The sequence below is a fragment of the Tachyglossus aculeatus genome, chromosome 3 (assembly GCF_015852505.1).
Source record: "Tachyglossus aculeatus isolate mTacAcu1 chromosome 3, mTacAcu1.pri, whole genome shotgun sequence".
NCBI lineage: Eukaryota > Metazoa > Chordata > Mammalia > Monotremata > Tachyglossidae > Tachyglossus > Tachyglossus aculeatus.
Genome location: NC_052068.1, coordinates 47,081,676 through 47,109,068, shown reverse-complemented (window position 1 = coordinate 47,109,068; position 27,393 = coordinate 47,081,676). Strand labels below are relative to the sequence as shown.

The following is a 27,393-nucleotide window of genomic DNA, read 5'->3' as shown; positions in this document are numbered from 1 at the left end:
TGTCTCCCACCTTCTAGACTTGAGCCCACTGTGGGAGGGATTGTCTCTGTTGCTAAATTGTACTTCCCAGGGTGCTTAGTTCAGTGGTCTGCACATAGTAATGAATTAAATGAATGAACAGACATTAAATGCAGACCATATGCTGCATATGAGTTAGCAACTGGAGAACAGCTATATGACATAGGATTTTTGATATAATATGAAATATGAAATGAGAAGCAGTGTGGCCCAGTAGATAGAGCATGTAGTCAGAGCCAGCGTTGCCTAGTGGTGAGAGCTCAGGCCTGAGAGTCAGAAGGACCGGTGTTCTACTCCCGGCTCCATCACTTGTCTGCTATATGACTTTGGGCAAGTCACTTCACTTCCCTGTTTCTCAGTTACCTCATCTGCAAAATGGGATTAAGACTGTGATTAGTTTGCATCTACTCCAGCACTAAGTTCAGTGCCTGGCACATAGTAAGCACCTTAAAATAAATAAAATTCCATAATGTAAATCAGATAAAACTCAGAAGTGTTCTAGGAATTGGGCAGTCCATAAAAGAATAGGTTTCGGTCAGTCTAAACTAAAGCTAAGTGTAGTAGGCTATTAAAGAAAGGGGTGTATGGCCCACCCCTGATTATAGTTACTCATTATAAATCAATCAATGATATTTACTGAGCAGTTACTGTATGCAGAACATAGTATTAAGCACTTGAGAGAATACAACAGAGTTGGTAGCTATGTTTCCTGCCCACAATATGCTTTCAGTCTTGAGGACTACTCATTAGCTGAGGATGTCAAAACATGAGGCAGAGGCATTGTCATGCCTTTGAGGTGGAATGCTGGGCCAGGTGACCTTTTGAGCTTCCTTCAAATTTTATGATTCTACAATGTTAGTATTCAGCCTTTGTAATGTTTTTTAGCTCCAGATGTACTTTTACTGCCAAGCTCTGACAGCACCATCGAGAAAAATTGGCTCCTCTCTTTACAAGATCAGAACACATATTTCTGTGCCATATTTTACACTGGCCTTTAGTTCACTCTCAACTCAACGAAAAATGCAGAATTGTAAATGTTAACATGTAACCTGAAAGTCTTATAGGACCACACTTATCTAAGCTACAATTAAATCTACAATTAGTCAATTTTTCCATTAAAAAGACTATGCTTGAACTTCTAGAAGTCTAATAGATGTCATCATTGGAACTATAATCTTTAAAAATCCTGTTGTTCTAACTAAACTGTTGAAGAGCATATTTAAACGTTACATAGAACAATTAGTCCAACTTACCCTAATCATCATTACAGAACATCTGATATCGTGAATTGTATCATACACCTTCTTAGAGATGTCCACAAACTGGTTGTCGTCAAAGAGATCCATGGAGTTCCTGCTCAAAGCCTCCAGGGCAACATTGACTTGGGTGACAAATTCAGGAATTGCTGTTTAAGTAAACAAGAGATATTTGAAAAAGGTCTTCATCAATCAATCAGTGGTATTTATTGAACACTTAATGTGGGCAAAGCACTGCACTAAATGCTTGACAGAGTAAATAAAATAATAAACAGACATTCGCTACCCACAATGAGCTAACAGTATACAGGGGGAGACAGACATTAAAATAAATAGTTTATAATATACAATTTCAGGATATGCATCTAAGTGCTGTGGAGTTGAGGATGGGTGAATATCAAATGCCCAAACGTCACAGATCCAAGTGTCCGGATGATATAGAAGGGAGAGGAACCCAGGGAAAAGAGATTTTAATAGGGGAAGGTCTTTTGAAGAAGATGTGACCTTAATAATGCTTTGAAGGTGGGGAGAGTGGTGGTTGGCATATAAGGAAGGGAAGGGAGTTACAGGCTAGGGGAGGATGTGGGAAAGGGATCAGAGGTAAAATACATGAGATCAGGGCACCGTGAATATGCACATTCTAGAGGAGCAAAGTGTGCTGACTGTATTGTAGTAGATCAGGTGAGGTAAGAGGAGGCAATCTGACTGAGTGCTATAAAGCCACTGGTAAGGAGGCTCTGTTTGGTGCAAAGGTAGATGGGCAACCATTGGAGGTTCTTGAGGAGTGGGGAGAATATGGACTGAATATATTTTTTTAAACAATGATCCAGGCAGAAGAATCAAATATGTACTGGAATGGGGAGAGACAGGCAGGGAGGTCAGTGAGAGGCAGATGTAATAGTCAAGGTGGGATAGGATAAGTGCTTGGATCAGTATCAGTAACAGTATCAGTATCAGCACTATGGATGGAGAGGAAAGCTTCATCTGTAGCTTGCTGTCACATATACTACATAGGACATTTTAATCAAACTGTGATTTGGGAATTTTAGAAACAGAGGCTGGTTGGGTGGAAGTAAGTGACTGATGGGCAATGGGAGTGAAGGGTAGGAAACAGATGCAGGAAGAATACTCCAGGACTTTAATAGCAAAAGTCAAGACACTGAACTCCCACTTTGTGGTCTAAGTTAATAGAAATCTCCTTTCGTAATCCATCACTTGGAATTAAACTGATTAATAAAAAATGGGGAATAAGATCTAAATTGAGCAATAGTATTTATTAAAAGTCGTGTGCAGAGCTCTGCACTAGGCACTTGAGAGTGTGCAATATGACAGAGTTGGAGTGTGCAATATGACAGAGTTGGTAGACATATTCCCTGCCCACAACAAGTTTACAGTCTAGAATCTCAGTAAAAAGAGCCTGTAAGCTTCACAGCCAATGTGAGCTCAGGGTTAGAAAGACCCAGCTTTGAGGCCAAAAAAGCTTTTGTTTTAAATAAATGAGACCAAGAAAACTCTGGCAATGAGAAGGTTGGAAATATAGTAGAAAACAACTCCAGGTATCCATATAAGAGCATTAAGTAGGAAGTACCCAGGGCCTTTCAATCTCCCATCTACTCTTGGCAAAAAATACTGTCAAATTATAGGGAATATTATTTGGTTTCCTGTGCATCTAACTCACTATGACAATCACCAAAAAGTCGTCATTAATTTCACATGCAAAACTTTCCATCTAGAATGACACAATGTCACATAACTATTAAGAGCAAATCTACCTGCCTGGACCATAATTGTTCAGTTCTGCTATGGAGCTCTCTTAATATTACAAGCATAAAAGATTCCTTCAGATTTCCTTTTAACAACTGAACATACAGTTTTCTGAGAGTCAAAATAAGAAATTCATAATGCCTGTTAGTTCCTATGAAAATTTGCTTTTCTGTTCATTTTAATGGCTTTTGCAAAATCTTGAAATGTAATAATGCCATGTTCCTGAGAACAATCATTTTTCCATGGCCTCTACCTTCAGAAATCCCCAGTGAAACCCACATTTTCCTTCCAGGTTAGTCTGTTGAGCACTGCTGTTGTGGGGATTTTAAAGAATAAAAAAACTAGCTAATGTATGAGACCATCTAGGTAATACTATAACTTGTTTATCTTTTAGTGAGCTCAAAGCTAGGTACTCAACTATAAATGGAGAGAGTTATTACCTCTGATTCTCCCATCTAAAGACACATGAGTTACCAGTTCTTGAGGTTATGGCTGTGTGCAATCAGTCTGATCTGTACAGAACAACTCTGGCTCCAGATATTGTGCCTATATTTTCCAAGATCCAAAGACCTTATTTTCCTGAGTTCTGCATTAATGCAACTACTACTATGATGCATTTTCCAGCCTCACAAAAGAGTGTACTTGAATCCCTAATGAATTATTTTCATTTTATGCAGCACTGTAATAAAGTAGTCAGTAATAAAGAAAGGAGGCAAGAAAAGTAAACGTGGGAAAAAAATTCCCATCATATGAAAAACTCTTCCTCTTTTTATTTAAATGATTTTGGTGAGTTAGGACCATTTTAACACCCAAATCTATGGATTGTGTTTCCCTCGAGACAGGTATTCTGTTCTGCAGAACATCTGTTCGCATCTAAAACGGTTTGGAGCATGGCTTTCCATTATCCCCTCCCATCCCCCAATCTATGATGGCTCGATAAACTTTATTAGTCTCCTGCTAGGAGGGACTGTAGCTTAAAATTAATTTTTCTTGGGCAGAGTTTGGTTATAGTGCAAACAGCTTGAGCTGTACTGTGAAGAAAGTTTCAACCCTTTTAGAGTTGAGAAAAGGCTGGAGGCTTTTCTGTCAGCCTAGGATTTCATGGTCCCAGCAATTTACAAAAGTCTATAGAAGCAACAAAAGTAAACAAAGGCCCAGGCAGGTGGGAAGACTGTGGCAGATAAAGCAAAGCAAGTCCTGTAGAGCTAGTGCCTCAATTCCATGAAAGAGCAGACAGGTTACAATATTCAGTAGGAGAACAGAGCTCAAGAGGGAGCATCTAGGTCCATCCTTAAAACTCTGGTCTCATTTTGCAGTGTGAAAAATAGAGATGTGAACTTCTACTAAAGAAACTATCTCTGCTCATCCCTTTCTAGAGAACAGTTACAGCTTGATGTAAGGGATTACAAGCAAATTTTTATCATGTGTTGCACCTTAGCCCTGCAAAGCTTCCACAAAAACATTTTTCTCTTCCCATTGCCCATTAGCTTTCATTAATTGAGCAATTTCAATTTCCTTCTGCTCCTGACTCATTCTTTTGGCGTTTTTGACCAGCAAGGGTCAAAGTTGGCATTACTGACAGTGACATTTCTATTGCTGGGTCCTTGTGAAGCTAAAAAGAACACTGTATGGATCAACTTTCCATTCGATATTGTTGGGAGGAGCGTCATTTACGTGAATGAAGTACTTGCTCAATATTAAGCATTTGCATGCAGTATCAATGAAAGAAAAGGCCACTGCCCCTGAGGAGTTTAGAATCAAACAGAGAAGCCAAACGGACATGCATCACCATATATATAATTGGCAAAAGCACACCAGGACAAACTGCATAAACTAAAATAAATGAAAAATTAAATATCATCATCATCATCATCATCAATCGTATTTATTGAGCGCTTACTATGTGCAGAGCACTGTACTAAGCACTTGGGAAGTACAAATTGGCAACATATAGAGACAGTCTCTACCCAACAGTGGGCTCACAGTCTAAAAGGGGGAGACAGAGAACAAAACCAAACATACTAACAAAATAAAATAAATAGAATAGATATGTACAAATAAAATAAATAAATAAATAAATAGAGTAAAAAATATGTACAAACATATATACAGGTGCTGTGGGGAAGGGAAGGAGGTAAGATGGGGGGGGATGGAGAGGGGGACGAGGAGGAGAGGAAGGAAGGGGCTCAGTCTGGGAAGGCCTCCTGGAGGAGTTGAGCTCTCAGCAGGGCCTTGAAGGGAGGAAGAGAGCTAGCTTGGCGGATGGGCAGAGGGAGGGCATTCCAGGCCCTGGGGATGAGGTGGGCAGGGGGTCGATGGTGGGACAGGTGAGAGCGAGGTACGGTGAGGAGATCAGTGGTGGAGGAGCGGAGGGTGCGGACTGGGCTGTAGAAGGAGAGAAGGGAGGTAAGGTAGGAGGGGGCGAGGTGATGGACAGCCTTGAAGCCCAGGGTGAGGAGTTTCTGCCTGATGCGCAGATTGATTGATAGCCACTGGAGATTTTTGAGGAGGGGAGTGATATGCCCAGAGCGTTTCTGGACAAAGATAATCCGGGAAGCAGCATGAAGTATGGATTGAAGTGGAGAGAGACACGAGGATGGGAGATCAGAGAGAAAATCATAATAAATATGATTATGCCCCAGATTTCTCACTAGATGCCCGGTCTGGTCTTATCTGCATCACTATTGCTGACATTCCCCAGATTACTAAACTTGATTCAGGTGAATCAATTTCCAGCCCCCCCCCTCCCTCCCTGGCCAATCACCCATCTTGCCCTTCTTTCTTCTTGGTCACTCCTCAAGTTCCCCCTCCTCCCTTCCCCTCCCTCCCTGCACCCCACCACCACTTTAGGTCTAAACTGAGGTGTTTAATAATGATGATGGTGATGGCATTTATTTAAGCTCTTACTGTGTACCAAGAACTAGGCTAAGCATAGGGGTAAACAGCAATCCTATTGTACACAGGTCTATCCCCCACAGGGCTCACAATATCATTAATTCTAGACATGGTAGACTCTACAAGAACAACCACCACTGCTGCTAAACACACACACACACACCCCACCCACCCCCTCTTTTCCCCCCCACCCCCCCTTCCCCTCCCATTTGCTGGATGGGTTATCTGAGATAAGTCCAGACCCCATAGTCAAGGAAGTTTGGGCATCACAGTTACCGTACATATCTTCAATTCAATTTTAATATTGACAAATTAATCAATCAATGGTATTCACTGAGTGCTTACTAGGCGTAGGGTATGGTACTAAGCGCTTGGGAGAGTACAGTGCAATAGAGTTGACAGACATATTGTTATACTGTACTCTCCCAGGAGCTCTCTTCCTCCCTTCAAAGCCCCACTGAGAGCTCACCTCCTCCAGGAGGCCTTCCCAGACTGAGCCCCCTCCTTCCTCTCCCCCTCTCCATCCCCCCCACCCTACCTCCTCCACCTCCCCACAGCACATCTATATATGTTTGTACAGGTTTATTACTCTATTTATTTTATTTGTACATATTTACTATTGTATTTATTTTATTTTGTTAATATGCTTTGTTTTGTTGTCTGTCTCCCCCTTCTAGACTGTGAGCCTGCTTTGGGTAGGGACCGTCTCTATATGTTGCCAACCTGGACTTCCCAAGCGCTTAGTACAGTGCTCTGCACACAGTAAGTGCTCAATAAATATGATTGAATGAATGAATGCTTTGCATACAGTAAGTGCTCAATAAATAAGTTGAATGAATGAATGAACATTCCTTGCCCTCGACAGGCTTGCATTAAAAAGGGTGAGACAGACATTAATATAAATAAGAAATTTATAACAATTTAAATATATGTACATACATTCTGTGGGGTTGCATTTGGGGTGAATATCAAATGCCCAAAGGTCACACAGATCCAAGTGCATCTCTGAAAGGCTTGAGAGTAAAGTGGTTTGGGTGTATCATGGTTCTCTTATGTAAGGGTGTAGAAACATAAACATAATCAGATTTGACATTTTCCTGTTGATGTTCTTATATTTAGTACAGTGATGAGAGTCATTCATTCATTAAATAGTATTTAAGGGCATACATTATGCAGACCTCATGATTAGGATCTTGGGCCACTACAATAAAAGTAAAATATATGGTCTCAGCTCTTAAGGAGCTTCAGCTGAATGGAAAAGACAGGCAGATATATACTATAAACATGATTTGGAACCGGGAAAAATTGCAGCTATAGAACTTCATAAAAGCAAGGGTATATAAAAACAAATTATCAAGCAAATCGAACTATGAATCAATCTATGCATAAGTCCTGGGGGTAAAATGATCAAGGGCAGTGGAAATTAGCTGGGGAATGTTAATTCATTCATTCAATCATATTTATTGAGCACTTACTGTGTGCAGAGCACTGTACTAAGTGCTGGGGAAGTACAAGTTGGCAACATATAGAGACAGTCCCTACCCAACAGCGGGCTCACAGTCTAGAAGGGGGAGACAGACAACAAAACAAAACATATTAACAAAATAAAATAAATAGAATAAATTTGTACAAATAAAACAAAAATAGAGTAATAAATACATACAAACATATATATATATATATATATATATATATATATATATATACAGGTGCTGTGGGGAGGGGAAGGAGGTAAGGTGGGGGGGGGAGAGGAAGGAGGGGGCTCATAAAGGAAAGAAATTTGAGTAAGAATTTTGGATATTCTACCAGATGCAATGCTCTCACTGCATTTGCTACCTGCATTCGTTTTAACTCCGAGATTCCTTTCATTAACACACGTATATTAATTGCTCCAAAATTAATGATAATAATAATAATAATGGCATTTGTTAAGCGCTATGTGTGCAGCACTGTTCTAAGCATTGGGGGGGATACAAGGTGACCAGGTTGTCCCACGTGGGGCTCACAGTCTTAATCCCCATTTTACAGATGAGGTAACTGAGGCCCAGAGAAGTTAAGTGACTTGCCCAAAGTCACACAGCTGACAAGTGCCAGAGCTGGGATTAGAACCCATGACCTCTGGCTCCCAAGCCCGTGCTCTTTCCACTGAGCTACACTGCTAACTGTGCCAAGAACTAGAACTTGGTATTTGTTAAGCGCTTTCTATGTGCCAAGCACTGTTCTAAGTGCTGGGGTAGATACAAGCAAATCGGGTTGGACACAGTCCCTATCCCAAAGGGGCTTACTGTCTCAATCTCCATTTTACAGATAAAATAACTGAGGCCCAGAGAAGTGAAGTGAATTGCCCGAGGTAACAGGCAGACAAGTGGCAGAGCTGAAATTAGAACCCATGACCTTCTAACACCCAAGCCTGTGCTCTAGCCACTAGACCATGTGATGCTTGAAATAAAATACGTATATGTAGAGAACAGAAGAAAATGTAACTGTTTTCACTTGAATATCATGAATAATGCTCAGCCTTTAGATATGTTCTATTTTATGATTCTAGGCATCAGTTTGTATGTACCACTTCCTAATTTTGTGGGCACTTAAGTTCAAGGATCAGACAAGGAGTTTGACTGTTTGACTATTTACTAAGACTAGCCAAATTTCGACATTCTGAGATTCCCCGACATTTATTTGTGCCTCAAAATGTGTCTAATCTCTTTGTACTGGGGGCTATTTGCCCTGCTCCTACCCGATCCCTGCTCATCTCCCAAATTGATACAGAGATGAAAAAAGGAAATCATTTTATTGCCCTAGGCTGCTCCCAGCTGAGCTCAACAGCCATCTAAAAACTTCCCAGTTGTTCACTGTGCATGCACAGGGTACGCTGGAAGCCAGAACACAGGGAATCAGAGGATGAGTGCTGGTGAATCTCAAGCACCTGCAAATAGGTGCCCAACTTGTGTGGCACAGGAGAGTTGAGAAATTAAGTTAATTAGGTAAAAAAAACTCCAAGTACATATTGTTTTCTAATTATTCCATCATCTTTAGCAAACCTCTTCTTCAAAGCAATTTCCACAACAGTAAACACACTCTGATGGTCTAGAAATCACAAGACCTTTTTTCACAATATTATACAAAACAATTGGTAAATTCGTAAGGATTAGATGAGATCAATGAATCCCTGCTTTCCAATGTCTTTTAGTATTTCTATTCAATCATAAATTCTCTGGGGACAAGCTTTTAACCATTATTCATTCATTCATTCGATCGTGTTTATTGAGCGCTTACTGTGTGCAGAGCACTGTACGAAGCACTTGGAAAGTACAAGTTGGCGACATATAGAGACGGTCCCTAACCAACAATGGGATCTGAAGATAATTTTTGCCAATGTACAGGCAGCTACTTCAAACTTAACAGCTCACAATTTAGTCTTTTAAGCAATTTGCACATATGCTGGGCTATTCAGAGGTATGGCAATTAAATGAAGTCATTAATTAATTGTAGCTGCTGTTTGAGTTTAAAACTAATACAACTGTTTTTTTTTTTCCCCAATTGTGGTCAGATATGACCGATAAAGCCAATTTGAGAATGACAACCCTTCATGTTTTGTGTGTAAAGATTGCCTCTTGCTGTTCTGTTGAACTTGTTACTCACTGAACCTGGTGCTGTTTTCTTTCCCTTGGTGAAAATTGATGAAGACTTTGCTTCATTGCTTCTTTTAAAGCATTCTTTCTGTCTCCCTCTTCTATGAGCAGCCCATTTCAACTCACCATGAAGTAGTTTAAGCATACTGCTGTTGTCCATTCTCCTCCCTGTCTGTCCCAACTAAGGTGTGATGTGGTGGTTGTTGTTTTAAGGGTGTGGGGGGTGGGGTCTGAAAACCCAAAACTTTATTGGTTGTGAGTCTTCTTTTCCAATTAATATTAAATATTGCACTAGAGTTGGTGGAACTGCCTTAGAAGTTGAATGTGGTGTCTTGTGTCTTTGAACACAAAAGTCACAGTGTTTTTAGACTGTGAGCCCACTGCTGGGTAGGGACTGTCTCTATGTGTTGCCAATTTGTACTTCCCAAGCGCTTAGTACAGTGCTCTGCACATAGTAAGCGCTCAATAAATACAATTGATTGATTGATTGATTGATTGAATCTCCCAAAGGACACACTAGCCTTCTTAAATAGGTTTTCAACTTCTGACTTTCCTTGTATCACTGAATTATTGCTTCTGAAGATAACAGAATTCAAGCATGCCATTCAGCTCTATTATTGTTGTTGATCTTTGGCAGTTGAGAGGGTTTGAGGGATGTGGACTTGTAAATCAGTCAGTGAATCAATGATATTTTTGAGCCTTTACTGTGGGCAGATCATTGTACTAATCAATTATTGAGCTCTTACTGTGTGCAGAGCACTGTACTAAGCATTTGGGAGAATGAATGCAATATAACAGAATTGGTAAACATATTCCCTGCCCACAAGGAATTTATAATCTAGAGGAATTGGTAAACATATTCCCTGCCCACAAGGAATTTCTAATCTAGAGAACTACTCATTAGCTAAGCAGTCAAAACAGGAGACAGAGGCATTGTCATGGAAAATCTAGCACTTGGTAGAGTTGGTAGACATGATATCCCTGTCCATAAAGAGTTTACAATTACTGAATTGTCCATAACCCTGATCTTCCTAAAACTTTTCATGCAGTGCTTTGCTGATTCTGTAAGCAGTTCATGATCATCTGAGTCATTTCCCACACGTAGGCTGCCAACACACAGTCAGCAGCATATAGTAACTACTGTAGGAGTGACATGAAGAGTGTTGTGGTGTGGAGGTGAAATGATTTCCTAGAAGATAAGAATAGCATTCTGACACCTGCTTCCAGATCCCATGCACATCCTCAAGCACAGTGGATTAGAACAAGTCAAACAAAACTGGATGTATTACTGCTCCCAGCTCTACTCCATTGATAGGAAATCAATCTGATGCAGTCCCTCCGAATCTGAAACATTCCATAACAGACTCAACAAGCACTTTCAGAATCCTGATGAACTTTTCAGTTCAGTTGCCAGAGCATAGGTATATTGGTAGTTTTCTGTGCTTTTTGCACATCATATTGAATTCCTGATGTTATTCATTTCATTTCCCAGACTTTTGGTGCAATACAGGGTAGCGTGGCTCAGTGGAAAGAGCTCAGGCTTGGGAGTCAGAGGTCATGGGTTCTAATCCCGGCTCCACCAACTATCAGCTGTGTGACTTTGGGCAAGTCACTTAACTTCTCTGGGCCTCAGTTCCCTCATCTGTAAAACGGGGATTAAGACTGTGAGCCCCACGCGGGACAACCTGATCACCTTGTATCCTCCCCAGATCTTAGAACAGTGCTCTGCACACAGTAAGCACTTAACAAATGCCATAATTATTATTATTATGCCTGCTGTGCCCCACTATGATCTGAAATCACAGTACAATACTGGTGGGTTATGACTACTCCAAGATAACTAGCAGGTTCTAGTTCAGCGATGTAAATTACTGAGATTCCACAGTAATCAACATTGTATATCAACTACTCCAACAGAGTTTTTCTGACCACTGGCACAAAGATTTAAAAAAATGGCATCTGTTAAACACTTACGTGTCAAGCACTATTTTAAGCACTTGGGTAGAAGTTAACCAGGTGAGACACAACCCCTCTCCCCCTTCTAGACTGTGAGCCCATTGTTGGATGGGGACCGTTTCTATATGTTGCTGATTTGTACTTCCCAAGTGCTTAGTACAGTTCTCTGCACACAGTAAGTGCTCAATAAATACGATTGAATGAATGAATGAATGAACATAGGCTCACAATCTAAGTAGGAGGAGAAGAGGCACTGAATCCCCATTTTACAGTCGAGGAAACTGAGGCATAGAGAAATGAAGTGACTTGTGCAAGGTCATACAGCAAGCAAATGGCAGAGCTGGATAGAGCCAGGTATTGACTCCCATGCCCGTGCTTTATCCACTGGAAACACTGCTTCTTTAATCTGATATCTCACTGGGAAAAATATTTAGTTCCTTTTCTGATGTAGTATCAATCCTCCTTATATTATTATGTTAATATCAGGATAGTGAGATATGGATAAAACATTCAACAGCATTGTGGACTTTGATGAATGTTTGTTAGGATTCAAATAATGACCTCTGAACACTTAGGGAAGCAGTGTGGTCTAATGGACATAGCATGGGCCAGGGTATCAGATGGACCTGGGCTATAATGCTAGCCATGAGTCTGCTGTGTGATCTTAGGCAAGTCACTTTACTTCTCTGTGCCTCAGTCACTTCATCTGTAAAATGGGGATTAAGACTGTGAGCCCAGTGTGGGACAGGGACAGTATCTATCCCAATTACTTCGTATTTACAGTGCTTGGCATAAATTGAGCGCTTAACGAATACCACAATTATCACTTAACTGGCTGTTACAAATCTGGCCTTCAAATCTCACTTTGTTGTAAACACTGAAATGTGCTACATATAAAATGCAGTCTTCAGGAATCTATGCTTCCAGTAGCTTGTCATAATTGATCAGCAATGCAATTCAAGGTCTTGGCTCATTGCAACAAATTAATTTGAGTAATTTTTGAATAAATTTAATATATCACCTATGGTATGTTCAGATATTACGGTACAACTTACAAAATTATTACTACTGTGACTGGGAAAGGAAGAACGATAAATTTATGGAGTAAATCTCTGGTTTCATTCGCCGTGTTCTGTTATAGTAAATACACAATTTTTCTTCCACAATTATAAATTTCCTCATTCCTTTGGGGGAAAGACTCAGAAGCTGAAAGATGCCCTTTAGTCATTTTTAAATTAATTGCAATATCAAGTAAAGTGATAATTGTAATTGCAGTATTTGCTAAGTGCTTACTATGTGCCACGCACTGTTTTAAATGCTGGAGTAGATTCATTCATTCATTCAATCTGTGAGCCCTATATGGGACAACCTGATCACCTTATATCATCCCAGTGCTTAGAACAGTGCTTTGCGTGTAGGAAGCACTTAAATGCCATCATTATTATTACTATCTTCACAGACTTGGGGCAAACAGTCGGATTGATAGCTATGTTGTTCTTGTGGTTGTTGTGAGTTTGTGTTTCACCCCTGCAATTGGACTGAGTTGAGTAAAGTTTTCACTTTGAACTTGTCACTGATCACCTTAAACTAAATAGAGGCAAATCCTGAAAAGAACTGAGCGAGGTGAATCGCTAAAGGCCCTCAGCGAAACACTAACGGGCCTCAAAGACAAAGATGGGGGTCGTGACAAGTAGCACTATTAGGAAGGTGCCCGCTGAATCAATCGTATTTATTGATACGATTGATTGATTGATTGATTGATTGAGCGCTTACTGTGTGCAGAGCACTGTACTAAGCGCTTGGGAAATACAAGTTGGCAACATATAGAGACAGTCCCTACCCAACAGTGGGCTCACAGTCTCGAAGGGGGAGACAGAGAACAAAACAAAACATATTAACAAAATAAAATAGAATAGATATGTACCAGTAAAATAGAGTAATAAATATGTACCCATTTCCTTATTTTCTACTACGATTTAGGTCAATTTTAATAAAACCAAAATCCAATCTGGTTGCTCTAAGTAGGTTCAGAGAAGCGGAGTGGCTAAAGACCACAGGTCATGGGTCCAAATCCCAGCTCCGCCAACTGTCAGCTGGGTGACTTTGGGCAAGTTACATAACTTCTCTGGGCCTCAGTTACCTCATCTGTAAAATGGAGATGAAGACTGTGAGCCCCCCCCACCCCCCCGTCCCCCCGCTTGGGACAACCTGATAACCTTGTAGTCAAGCTGAAATGCTTGACTACCTAAAGTCTTAAAACTGGAATACTGGAAGCATCGGGATAAACAAGGAGATAAACTGGGCTTTGCTTCTGAACACAGAGGCAGTGTGGTCTAACACACATGTTTGGGAATCGGAAGGACCTGGGCTCTAATCCTGACTGCTACTTGTCTGCTGAGTGACCTGGGGCAAATCACTCATGGGCTTTAGAGTCAGGGGTCATGGGTACAAATCCCGACTCCGCCAGCTGTCAGCTGTGTGATTTTGGGCAAGTCACTTAACTTCACTGTGCCTGTTACCTCATCTGTAAAATGGGGATTGTTGTCCACCCTAGCCACATACTCCAGCAGAAGCGGCATTGACTGCATTTCCCATAAAGGCTTAGCATAACCGACTCCATTGTATGAAGGCCTTAACAACTGGTACCTGAGGAATAGGGGCTGGCCTCGCATAAGACTCTCGAGGAGGGCTGACACTGATCAAAGCGGCCACGCCCTGTCTGAAAGGACCCCATCCTGTGTGGGCGATGTCTCCTGCTAACATCTCCTGACAACAGGGTGCCAAAGTTTTGTCACAACTTCTCTCTGCCTCAGTTACCTCATCTGTAAAATGGGGGTTAAAACTGTGAGACCCCGTTGGGACAACCTGATCACCTTGTAACCTCCCCAGCGCTTAGAACAGTGCTTTGCACATAGTAAGCAATTAACAAATACCATTATCAGCATCATTATTCCTATCTGCGTCACCACCTTGGGTTCCTGAACACTGCGTCCGATTTACAGCAGTTAATTTATTTTTCTCCCTACCTGGTGATGCCCCTGTGGGGCAACCTGATCACCTTGTAACCTCCCCAGCTCTTAGAACAGTACTTTGTACATAGTAAGCGCTTAACAAATACCATTATTATCATCATCATTATTCCTATGTCACCACCTTGGATTCTTGAACCCTGCGTTCGATTTACACCGGTTAACTTATTTTTCTCCCTACTTGTCGATGACAGGGATTGAAACCGTGAGTCCCCCGTGGGACAACCTGATCACCTTGTAACCTCCCCAGCGCTTAGAACAGTGCTTTGCACATGGTAAGCACCTAATACCATCATTACTTAGTTTCTCCATGCCATTCATTCATTCATTCGTATTTATTGAGCACTTACTGTGTGCAGAGCACTGTACTAAACGCTTGGGAAGTACAAGTTGGCAACATATAGAGACTGCCCAACTGTTGGGTAGGGACTGTCTATGTTGCCAACTTGTACTTCCCAAGTGCTTAGTACAGTGCTCTGCACACAGTAAGCACTCAATAAATACGATTGATTGATAAGTGGCAGAGCCGGGATTTGAACCCATGACCTCTGACTCCACGGCCCAACAGTGGGTTCACACTCTAGAAGGGGGAGACAGACAACAAAACGAAACATATTAACACAATAAATAGATAAACATGTACAAATAAAATAAATTAACAAATAGAGTAATACAGTAAGAGCCCTCTGCGGGGCAGGGCCTGCATCCAACCCGATCTCCTTGGGAGCCACCCAAGGACCAGCCATCCTTGGGACAGAAGCAGGCAAACTTCACGGTTCAGAAAAAAACAAATACTGATTTAGATTGAACAAAAATGTAAGGGTAGCTTTAGGTTAATAGACTATAAAAGCCTATCCCTGCATGTATTGGCTACTGTTATTATCCACAAATTCACTCATTCATTCAATCGTATTTATTGAGCGCTTACTGTGTGCAGAGCACTGGACTAAGCGCTTGGGAAGTACAAGTCGGCAACATATAGAGACGGTCATATAGAGAGTTGCCTCATCTGCAAAATGGGGATTAGGACTGTGAGGTCCATGTGGGACATGGACTGTGTCCAACCTAATTAGCTTATTTTTTACCTGTGCCAAGGTGACCCTGGGCATCGGCCATCCTGAGATCAAAATGCCAGCTCTGACGCAACTTCTCTGGCCGAAGGGGAGCGGGGCGGAAAGATAGGGGTCCCTCACCTCCGTGCCAACCACATCAGGTATGGAGGATGAAAGTGTTGGACGGAAACGGGGATGGCCTAAGCCACAGGTGATATAAATACCTGTGGCCTCTGACCTTCTGGGCGGAACATCGAGAGGGGCAGCATCTGCGGCAGTTCGTGTTTTGTGTTTTTTGTTTGTTTGTATTTTGTTTCTCTCTCTCTCTCCCTCTCTCTCTCTCGAAAGGCCGTGGGATGGGTGAATATCTTGCTGAACGTCCTGGGCTGGGAGCCAGGTGCCCCGCTGAGGACGGGGAACAGAAGTGGGTTCCTCCACTATAGGGAGAGCACGTGGTGACAGCTGGCCACCTCCCCATGTGCACGGGCAACGCATACAATAATAATAATGATGGCATTTATTAAGGGCCTACTATGTGCAGAGCACTGTTCTAAGCGCTGGGGAGGTTACAAGGCGATCAGGTTGTCCCACGGGGGGCTCACAGTCTTAATCCCCATTTGACAGATGAGGGAGCAGAGGCACAGGGAAGTGAAGTGACTTGCCCAAAGTCACACTGCTGACTGTGAGCCTACTGTTGGGTAGGGACTGTCTCTACATGTTGCCAACTTGTACTTCCCAAACGCTTTGTACTGTGCTCTGCACACAGTAAGCGCTCAATAAATACGAATGATTGATTGATAAGTGGAGGAGCCGAGATTTGAACCCATGACCTCTGACTCCAAAGCCCGGGCTCTTGCCACTGAGCCACGCTGCTTCTCGTGAAAAGAAGTGAATTCTTCCTGGGTGGGAACACACTTGACGGTTGCGGGGAACTCAAGCGGACTCCTCCCGTGGAGGGAGAGCACCTACTGAGAACCAGCCACCTCACCCACCTGCGACTAACCTATGAGTCCGTTCCTCCAGTTAGGAAAGCTCTAATATTGCGAATTGATTAAATTCCTCCCATAAGGGAAGCTCAATGCATTGCACCTAAACAATTACATAATTCAATTCGCCTCGCGGAATAAATTTTATGTAAAACTCAGGCTTTCCGCTCCCGGCCTGTCCCTCTCTCCCTGTCCTCGCAGATTACAGAACGAACCTGTCACCGGACGACGGGTGATACCACCCCAGCCCTTAGAACAGTGCCTGGCACAGAGTAAGCACTAAACAAATACCATTAAAACAAAGAAAAAACTATGGTATTTGACGTCAAACTCCAGGAACAATCCCCTTTTCCTGTATACCCCAATGGCAAGTTACCAACTCCATGACAACAAGTGATGACCCTGGAAAACATTGTTATGGAACTGGGTATGTCAGAGAAAGCTTTCACAACCAACATAAAAGCGAGTATCCATGACCAGCCATCCCTGGGACAGAAGCAGGCAAACTTCACGGTCCAGAAAAAAACAAATACTGATTTAGATTGAACAAAAATGTAAGGGTAGCTTTAGGTTAATAGACTATAAAAACCTACCCCTGCATGTATTGGCTACTGTTATTATCCACAAAATGGGGAATATGCGAACAAGGAGGTTGGCAGATTTATTGAGTTCTGCTTGCAGAACACTGCAAGGTACTAGGTGTTTGAGAGAGTAGAGCCAAAGTACAGTACGTTTTTCCAATTTCAGTCACTGCCCAGCAAGTGACCTTCCAGGAAAGTATCTGCAAAGGCAAAGACCAATAAGACTTTTGCAGATGCTCCCTGGCCTCTGCTGGAAAAAACTTTTATACCGTAATGAAGAAATATCTATTTTTCTAAGGAATTTTCTTGCCCTGTCCTTCATGCTCTAGAGAAGGCAATAATTCTATATAGAATCATGTTATTTCAATATGTAGAATAATATTTAAATTTAAATTTTTGTGAAAAGGGTTTTTAGGGGTTTATAAAGGCAACTATAATTGCAACAGAAACATCTATATCACTGGTTACCTCCTCTCCCTTATGATTCAAATTTGTAATATTAAAAATAACATTGTATGAAAGCCTGTCAGATCCATGTCTGGTCCAAATCTACTTTTGATTTGCATTAATCCCAAGCAGAAAGGGAACAAGTTTATTATTGAAGAATAGCTTAGGAAATATGATTGACTGATAAGCTGTGAGTCCCCCGAGGGACAGGGACCATGTCTAATTCCCACCTGTGTATTCTTTCCCAGTGCTTAGTATAGTGCTCTGCACCCAGAAGTTGCCTAATAATAATAATAATGATGGCATTTGTTAAGCACTTAAATGCTATTATTATTATTATTATTATTATTATTATTATTATTATTATTATCATGTCCAAAGCACTGGTCTAAGCGTTGGGGAGGTTACAGGGTGATCAGGTTGTCCCACGGGGGGCTCACAGTTTTAATCCCCATTTTACAGATGAAGTAACTGAGGCATAGAGAAGTTAAGTGACATGCCCAAAGTCACACAACTATAAATACCATTACTTCTGCTAAATTATGGACAACTATAAACTAAGTCATTTCATTATCTCCACCTCTAGGGCAACTTTTCATTATCTTAACTTTGGAAAAGTACGAGATAATTTGTCTATTTTTAAAAAGCTTTTTTCTTATTAGTTAATGTAGCCGGAAAAAGAATAATATGTTCAGCATATTTTTATTAATTTAGGAAACTCCTGGATCATCAATTTAGCATTTAAATAAGTCAAGCATGTCAGAGAGGAGAATTATAGTTGTAATAATCAAAGGGAGGATTACATGCACAGATTTCCAAAAAAAGGTCTACCTACATTTTCTAACTTTATAAAGCTCAACAACTTTTATATTGTAAAGCATCATTTGAAGGAATTTAGTAAACAATACCAAATTTGAATAAAAATGTGAAATGACTCAAAGAGCAACATCAAAATAGGTGAGCAAGGAGGTAAGTAAAATAACCTGTTGCTCTTGTTCATCCCTTGAAAAACCATGACAGAAATTCTGGGTTTTTATATTTCCCCTTTGAAAGATGACACTCATTTCACGAGGTTAAAGCAAGGATCAAAAACATTATAGTAAATAGAATATGTTTAAGTAAAAAATTCAGTTCTGACAGCCTCAAGCCTTCCAGGAAACACATGTACAGTTTGCATTATTTTCAAGGCTATTTTTAGAAAAAATAGTTAGTACAGATAGCAAAGTCTTGAAGAAAGAATCCATGAAGAACATGCACATTTTATTTCAGAGAAGTTTAAATAACCAGTGGTAAATAACTCCCAGCATTTATCCACAGGAACACAGTTGAGAAGCAGTGTTGCCTAGTGGATAAAGCACAAGCTTGGGGGTCAGAAGGCCCTGGGTTGTAATCCCAGTTCCATCACATGACTGCTGTGTGACATTTGGGCCTTCTTTGTGCCTCAGTTTCCTCATCAGTAAAATGGGAATTAAGATTATGCATCCTTTGTGGGACAGCGACTTTGTCCAACCTGGTTAGCTTACATCTACCCCAGGGCTTAGTACAATGCTTGGCACAGAGTATGTGTTTAACAAATGCCATGAAAATAAAATAGAGTTACATTTGTGTAAGATACCAAAAGGGATGCAGGGGTCACCATTGACTGCCCTTATAGATACCTGTCACAGTAACATGAGACATCATCTGTGTAATGCTAGAATACAACAGAATGTGACATCCCATTTTGCAGAAATTTGTCTGAGGCCACCCACCTCAAAAGCATTCCTCCTTTTTTCCCCTCCCTTTAAAACTGTGGACTTCCTGTGTGACAGGGACTGTATCCAATGGGCCTGTACTGTAGCTACCCCAGTTCTTAGAGCAGTACTTGTGTCACCTAGTAAGCACTGAGGGGAAAAAAAAAGACAATTACTTTTATTCTTCAGAGGCCCCCTGACTTACTCCATTGGCTCCGGAGCTGGGACATATTTCACTCTGAGGTGCCTGTAAACCCAAGTTCCACTTCTGAGCCATGGAACTCGGCCACAGCGGCAGAAGAGGAGGGAGACGGCTCTTAAAATAAAAATACCAGACAAAAAGATGTTGGCTGTTGCATCTGCACTGGAGGGCAAGCTACTGGGAAACTGGACTGCCACTACTTAAAAGAATAAATGGACATTGAAACCTTCACATGGGCTATTCCTTTTATCACCTTGTTCGATTTATAACTTTTGTAGAAGGAGTTTAGAAGAGGTAATAAATAACAGGACCATGACTGATAGAAAAGAGGGAACATGAGTAGTATCTTACAAACCACTATCACTCTAATGGATTATTCCTTGAAGGTTCTCATAAGGCACAAGGACTTTGATATTCACCCCAGCCCTACAGCACTTGGAAATATCTATCTATCTATCTATCTACCTAACTATCTATCTAGATATATAGATATATATGGATATATCTAGATAGATAGATATAGATATAAATATAGATATCTCCGTATACTCTACTGTTTCCCTTCTCTGTAATTTATTTTAATGTTGCCTTCCCCTACAGACTGTAAGCTTCTGTAGTAAGGGATCACCTCTACTAATTCTACTATACTGTTTTTCCCCAAGACAGTAGTACAGTGCTCTGCACACAGTAAGCATGCAATAAATACCATTGATTGATTGAATGATAAATAAGGCTCAGAAATCATTAGTATTGAGATCTTACTCAGTAAAGGCCTTTGGGACAGAATGATAAACTTAGTGAGCAAGGTCTTTACTCTCAAGGATTTTACAATCTAGCAGGTAGACAAGATGCTGAAGTGAATTACAAGTAGTGGGAAGCAATGACGTGCATCATTCTTGATGGGAGACTCCATCATCATCAACAACAACATCACTTCTAACTCTGCACGCAATGATTGCTCAAAAATACCACTGACTTACTGTTTGATATAAAATCATTACCAAGCTGAGGAAAACTCATCTTGTTGTCACATTGTTATATTGCATTGACCAAGTGCTAATTACAGTGCTCTGCAAACAGTAATTGCTCAAAATTACCATTGACTTGATTGATATAAAATCATTACCAAGATGAGGAAAACACATCTTGTCTGTTTATTGTTATATTGTACTCTCCCAAGTGCTTAGTACAGTGCTCTGCACGCAGTAATCACTCAATAAATATGATTGAATGAATGAATAAGACAGCAGTAAGGAACATCTTCATGATTTACAGGGAGATAGTAGTTATTGTATTAAGTGCTTGCCACGTGCCTGTTTCTGCGGAATACAGAGATATATGCCCGAATGACTCTTTTAAAAAGATGACTCATGCAGCTACAGGTAGTCTAGACTTATGATGGATGTAAGGAGAGGCCACCTGGGCTTGAGAGTCAGAGGATGTGGGTTCTAACCCCGATCTGCCACTTACCTGCTGTGTGACTTTGGGGAAGTCACTAAACTTTTCTGTATCTCTCTACAAACTAAGAATTCAATACCTGTGTTCCCTCCCACTTAGAATGTGAGCCCCATATGGGACCTAGTTCACCCTGTATCTATCTCAGCACTTAGTACAAAGTAAATGCTTAACAAATACCATTATTATTATAGGCTAAAAGAATGGTCTAACTGGGTGACCCCTCTCTAAGATGGACATTGGGACGCAATGCACCTCAAGAAGCATCCTCAATATGGGCTAAGGATGCTACTGTTTCAATATTTCTGGATCTGCCTTCAAGGAATGGGATTATTGATTCGAATGGGAGGTTTTACCATAGGGCAATCCAACAAACAAACATTTTTAAAGCCTCAGTAAAATGCTACTGACTTGGTAATATCATTCTATGGAACATGTGGTGATGGACTTAGTTTCAACATGTTCAAAATAGGAAATATAGTTCAGTAGCAGCTGATACAGTACACTACCAGGTTTAAACTAAAATACCAGTAAACCAGTTATTATTACAAAGCATTTTCAAGAATACAAAGCAAGGTTTAAAAAAAAAACCCTACAAAAATTCCCAAAGGAGATATAATGAATATGTGTAGTACTAGAAAAGGGCTAATTAAGGGTAGATTAGTATAATATTTTACTAACTGTGACCTGTTGGGGTCAAATCTACATTCTTTTTTAACTGTTACAACTTCTTGAGGGAAAAAAAGATAAAAAAAAAGATGAGTGACCTTGTGGACATAATTTAATTGAGTTTTTCCCAAACATCTAATGAGATCATTGCTAAATAAAAACATATTTGGAAGCAATACATTACTCGGGAAGCAACTTGTCATGCATGTAAGAACAGACAACCTATTTCAGTGGTGTAACCTGAGGCTAGCACAGTTTAGCATGTTTACCAATGATTTTATAAATTGAAATATAATTTGGTGAAATAACTGCTGACTCCAAGCCAATGCACACAATAAGTCATTTCTTTTAGACTGTGAGCCCACTCTTTTAGACTGTGAGCCCACTGTTGGGTAGGGACTGTCTCTATATGTTGCCAATTTGTACTTCCCAAGCGCTTAGTACAGTGCTCTGCACATAGTAAACGCTCAATAAATACGATTGATGATTTCTAAGAGATGGACTTGTGAACAATGCAAACCTCTACAAATAGTTGAATGCACCTAAAAACAAAGGATAATTTCACGTGTTTTGAAGTGTGGAAATAAATGTTGATCACATATCAGATATTTTAATAGTAATAATGATAATAATGATGATGATGATATTTGTTAAGCACTTACTATATGCCAAGCACTGTTCTAAGTGCTGGGGTAGATACAAGGTAATCGCGTTATCCCACGTGGGGCTCACATTCTTAATCCCCATTTTACAGATGTGATAACTGAGGCACAGAGAAGCTAAGTGACTTGCCCAAATTCACACAGTTGACATGCGGCGAGGCTGGGATTTTAGCTACAACTTCTCTCAGTGATAAACCTTAGTGTTAAGATCTTCAAATATGTGGTGAAACTCTATTCCAGGACTCAGAATCAATGTGGAAGAGTCAAACAAAATTAAACTTTTGATTAATAGGTACAAAAGAAAAGCATACATTTTAAATGTCTGTCAATGTAACAGTTAAAGTCAATATTCCATCCACACTCAAGGACAACTTGGTGGACTGAGCTGGATTAACTCCCCCAAATTGAAGGCCCAAGGCTTCTTAGTTTAGTGGGACATTCACTTAACATAACATTATTATGTCATGTTCCTCAGGGCACAGTGTAATGATGTTGTGCTGTAAGGTTGCTTCATCATTACAGCTGCATTTGCTAGCAGGGGGTGAAGAAAAAGGAATGAAAAATGGGGAAAAGGAGGTTAGTCTCTTGACCTCCTCTTCCTTTCCTTTGCTCCAGAATTACAAGAAGGCAGTGCTTAAGGCTCCAGCCTCAATAGCAGCAGCAAGACCTCTCCCTCACCTTCTCATTTTACCAATTTCTTTGCCTTTTCTGTAGAAGCTGCAACATGCTTTCAGGGACAGGTGGGACCAATCAATCCCTGTAATTTATTGAGCACTTACTGCAAGCAGAGCACTGTAACATAACAATAATGATAGCATTTGTTTGGTGCTTACTATGTGCAGAGCACTGTTCTAAGCACTGGGGAGGATACAAGGTGATCAGGTTGTCCCACGTGGGGCTCACAGTCTTAATCCCTATTTTCCAGATGAGGTAAATGAGGCACAGAGAAGTTAAGTGACTTGTCCAAAGTCACATAGCTGAGAAGTGGCAGAGCCAGGATTTGAACCCATGACCTCTGACTCCCAAGCCCGGGCTGTTTCCACTGAGCCATGCTGCTTCTCTATCTGCATGGTGTAGTTCCTTCATTCATTCAATCAGTTTTATTGAGTGCTTATTGTGTGCAGAGCAGTGTAGGAAGCACTTGGGAAAGCACAATACAGCAATAAACAATGACATTCCCTGCCCACAAGGAGCTTACAGTCTAGAGATAGACATCATTACAAGTAAATAAACTTACAGATATGTACATGAAGTGCTGTGGGGCTGGGAGGGGGGGAAAGGCAAAGGGAGCAAGTCAGGGTGACGCAGAAAGGAGTGGGAGATGAGGAAAAGTGGGGCTTAGTCTGGGAAGATCTCTTGAAGGAAACATGCCTTCAATAAGGCATTAAGAGGAGGAGAGTTATTGTCTGTTGGTTAGATGAGGGAGGGTATTCCAAGCCAGAAGCAAGATGTGGGCTAAAGGTTGGTGCAAAGGGTGCAGACTCTCTACGCAATAATAATTGTATTAAGCATTTACTATGTGCCGGGCAATGTTTTAAGTGTTGGGGTATAAACAAGCAAATTGGGTTGAACACAGTCCCTATCCCATGTGGGGCTCCCAGTCTCAATCCCCATTTTACAGAAGAAAAAACTGAGGCACAAAGAAGTTAAGTGACTTGCCCAAGGTCACACAGCAGACAAGTGTTAGAGCTGGGATTAGAACCCATAGCCTTCCAGCTCCCAGACCCATGCTCTATTGCCATTAATAATAGTATTATTAATTATTAATAACAATAATAATTATGGTATTTGCTATGTGCCAAGCACTGGGATAGATACAGGGTAAATAGGTTGTCCAAGTGGGGTTCACACTTTTAATCCCCGTTTTACAGATGAGTTACATGAGGCACAGAGAAGTTAAGTGACTTGCCCAAGGTCACACAGCAAAGTGGCGGAGATGGGATTAGAACCCACATCCTCTGACCCCCAAGCCCATGCTCTTTCCGCTAAGCTATGCTGATTAAAAGAGTAAAGATTTCTCCATTCAGAGCTATCGGGGTCCAGTCTCACCCTGAATTCCTCTGCCATGCCTTGAAGACCTCTGGAGTCTCCTTGGAGGAAAAACAGATGTATGGTGTTCTTGGGTTGGGGTCTTCACATCCCACCTGGTGGAAGTCCCAGATGGGCTTTATTACTTCCCTTCCCCCACATCCCTAATAATAATAATAATAATAATAATGGCATTTATTAAGCGCTTATTATGTGCCAAGCACTGTTCTAAGCGCTGGGGAGGTTACAAGGTGATCAGGTTGTCCCACGGGGAGCTCACAGTCTTAATCCCCATTTTACAGATGAGGGAACTGAGGCTCAGAGAAGTGAAGTGACTTGCCCAAAGTCACACAGCTGACAAGTGGTGGAGCCTGAATTTGAACCCATGACCTCTGACTCCAAAGCCCGGGCTCTTTCCACTGAGCCACGCTGCTTCTCTAAGAAGCAATGGGCTAGTTCGAGCCCAGCCACCCAAAGCCATCTGCCGCATCTTTGTACAGTTGTGGAAGGGGTGTCATAGACTGTGAGCCCGCTGTTGGGTAGGGACCGTCTCTATATGTTGCCAATTTGTACTTCCCAAGCGCTTAGTACAGTGCTCTGCACATAGTAAGTGCTCAATAAATACGATTGATGATGATGATGAGCAGCAGCTGCATCTTGCATAGTGAATGTCTGAAGGGTGACTTCTGCCCCCAACTTTGGAAGGCCCAGAACTGCAGTTCTAAATATCTGGCACCCTCCCTTAGTTCAAGAGCACATTTGGTCCCAAGGAGACCTCTGCTCCAATCTCTTTGCACCAACACTCACTCAAGGTAGGGGTACCGTGACTCAGTGGAAAGAGCCCGGGCTTTGGAGTCAGAGGTCATGGGTTCAAATTCTGGCTCTGCCAATTGTCAGCTGTGTGACTGGCCAAGTCACTTAACTTCTCTGTGCCTAAGTTACCTCATCTGTAAAATGGGGATTAAGACTGTGAGCCCCCCGTGGGACAACCTGATCACCTTGTAACTTCCCCAGTGCTTAGAACATTCATTCATTCATTCAATCGTATTTATTGAACGCTTACTGTGTGCAGAGCACTGTACTAAGCACTTGGGAAGGACAAGTTGGCAACATATAGTACAGTGCTTTGCACATAGTAAGCACTTAATAAATGCCATTATTATTATTACCTGTGGTGGGGTGGGAGGAGTAAGGGGAAGAAACGTCAGATGCAAAAAAGCCAGCCACAGATACTGGCTCAGAGTTGAGTATGGGGAGTTTTTTCTTCGAAGGGAACATGATCAAGGGTGGGATCATGGTTTGTTTTGGGAACTGCCTTCAAGTGGTCACTATCTGTATCCTATTTTATAAGATTAGCTTTGCTGTCATCATCAGTCAATCAATAGTATTTTCCTAGCACTGGCTGTGTGGAGAGCACTGTGCTAAGCACTTGGGAAAATATGAGATAGAATTGGTAAACAAGTTTCCTGCCCACAGTGAGTTTACAGTCTGGAGGAGGGGGGACAGACATCAATATATAAATAATTTATAGGCATATCATCCTCTTCAATCAACAGTATTTACTGAGTGCATAGTATTGTACTAACAGGTTAATAGACTATAACAGATATTACGATTGACTGCCTGAGCAGAGCAGTTTAAACAAAAAAGTCCCAAGTGGAAAGGGCACAGGACTGGGAGCCAGAAGACCTAGGTTCCAATCCCAATTCTGCCACTTGCCTGCTGTGTGACCTTGGCCAAGCCACTTCACTTCTTTGTGCCTTATTTTCCTCATCTGTAAAATGGGGATTCCGGACCTGTTCTCCCTCTCCCTTAGACTGTAAGCCCCATGTAGGATAGGGACTGTGTTTGACCTGGTTACCTGGAATCTACCCTTCTAGACTGCGAGCCCGTTGTTGGGTAGGGACTGTTTCTATATGTTGCCGGTTTGTACTTCCCAAGCGCTTAGTACAGTGCTCTGCACACAGTAAGCGCTCAATAAATACGATTGAATGAATGAATGAATCCCTGCCTTTATTGAGCACCTGCCTTAGGCAGAGTACTGTACTAGGTGTTTGGAAGCATACAGTCAAAGAAGAAAACACTGTCACCTCCACTCATCCTGTGAAACATATGCCCAGTCTCCTGGCTTGTATTTACCCCACTGCAGTCTAACCAGAGAATAAATCCAAACATAAGTTTATTTTCCTTTAAAGAAGTATGTATAAGCTGTCCAATATCAAATAAAAGATAACCATTTAAAATATTTGATATATCTATTATATGTATGTAATCACACTATGTGATTATATAAAATACGGATATTCTATATTTTATTAAACATATATATCATATTATAGAATATAGAATATAATATGATATATATGTTTAATAAAATATACCTAGATGAAAATGTATCAGGACTCTGGAAACTTATTCATTGATTTCTCAACTTACTAAAGTCATTTTCAATACCAGTCCTAGCATATTTCATGAAATACTGGTTCTAGTCTAAAGAAGGGTATGTTAAAACTTGCAGTTTTTGAAATTGTAAAGTTGGAAATCAAGTTGTACTCCTCACACAAATTGTAGTAAAAGCATTGTTAGGGTTTATTAATGCCTTTGTCACTTTTAAATATCATCACCATTTGCATTTGCATCTAAGTTCAGAAATAAAATACCAATACAGCACAGATTTTTACCAAAAACAGACTAGTTAATAAACCTATCAGAAATTTTCACTCCTTATAAGTTTGTGCTTAATGATTTTCCATTAACTTTTCCTTTCAATTACAAGTATTATTTTTAATTTCAATGGAAAAATGAAGCTTGTTCCCTGGCTACTTGCATAGTGTGTAACTCTTTAAAGTGTTCAGAAAAGCTAAAGGCAATGGAATTTAATGTCCTAAATACCTGACTTTCATTTTCATTTTGATTCCTGAGAATCATCTGTGACATTGCCTCAAGCATATCCTTTGCAAATACACAAATGGATAACATTATAGCTTCCTAAATAAGGTTTATTAGCTGAGGCTGAACTCCTCTGCCA

At 41.0% G+C, this 27,393-nt stretch overlaps 1 protein-coding gene across 1 annotated transcript in view; it reads right to left on the bottom strand.

Moving 5' to 3' along the window:
* The window catches only part of CTNNA3 (catenin alpha 3), a 1,398,597-nt gene that overhangs the window by 304,156 nt on the left and 1,067,048 nt on the right, over window positions 1–27,393 (bottom strand). Inside the window, exon 13 of the mRNA XM_038743931.1 lies at window positions 1,272–1,423. Within this exon, the coding sequence (XP_038599859.1) occupies window positions 1,272–1,423 (152 nt within the window). The remainder of the gene's footprint in view (window positions 1–1,271; window positions 1,424–27,393) is intronic.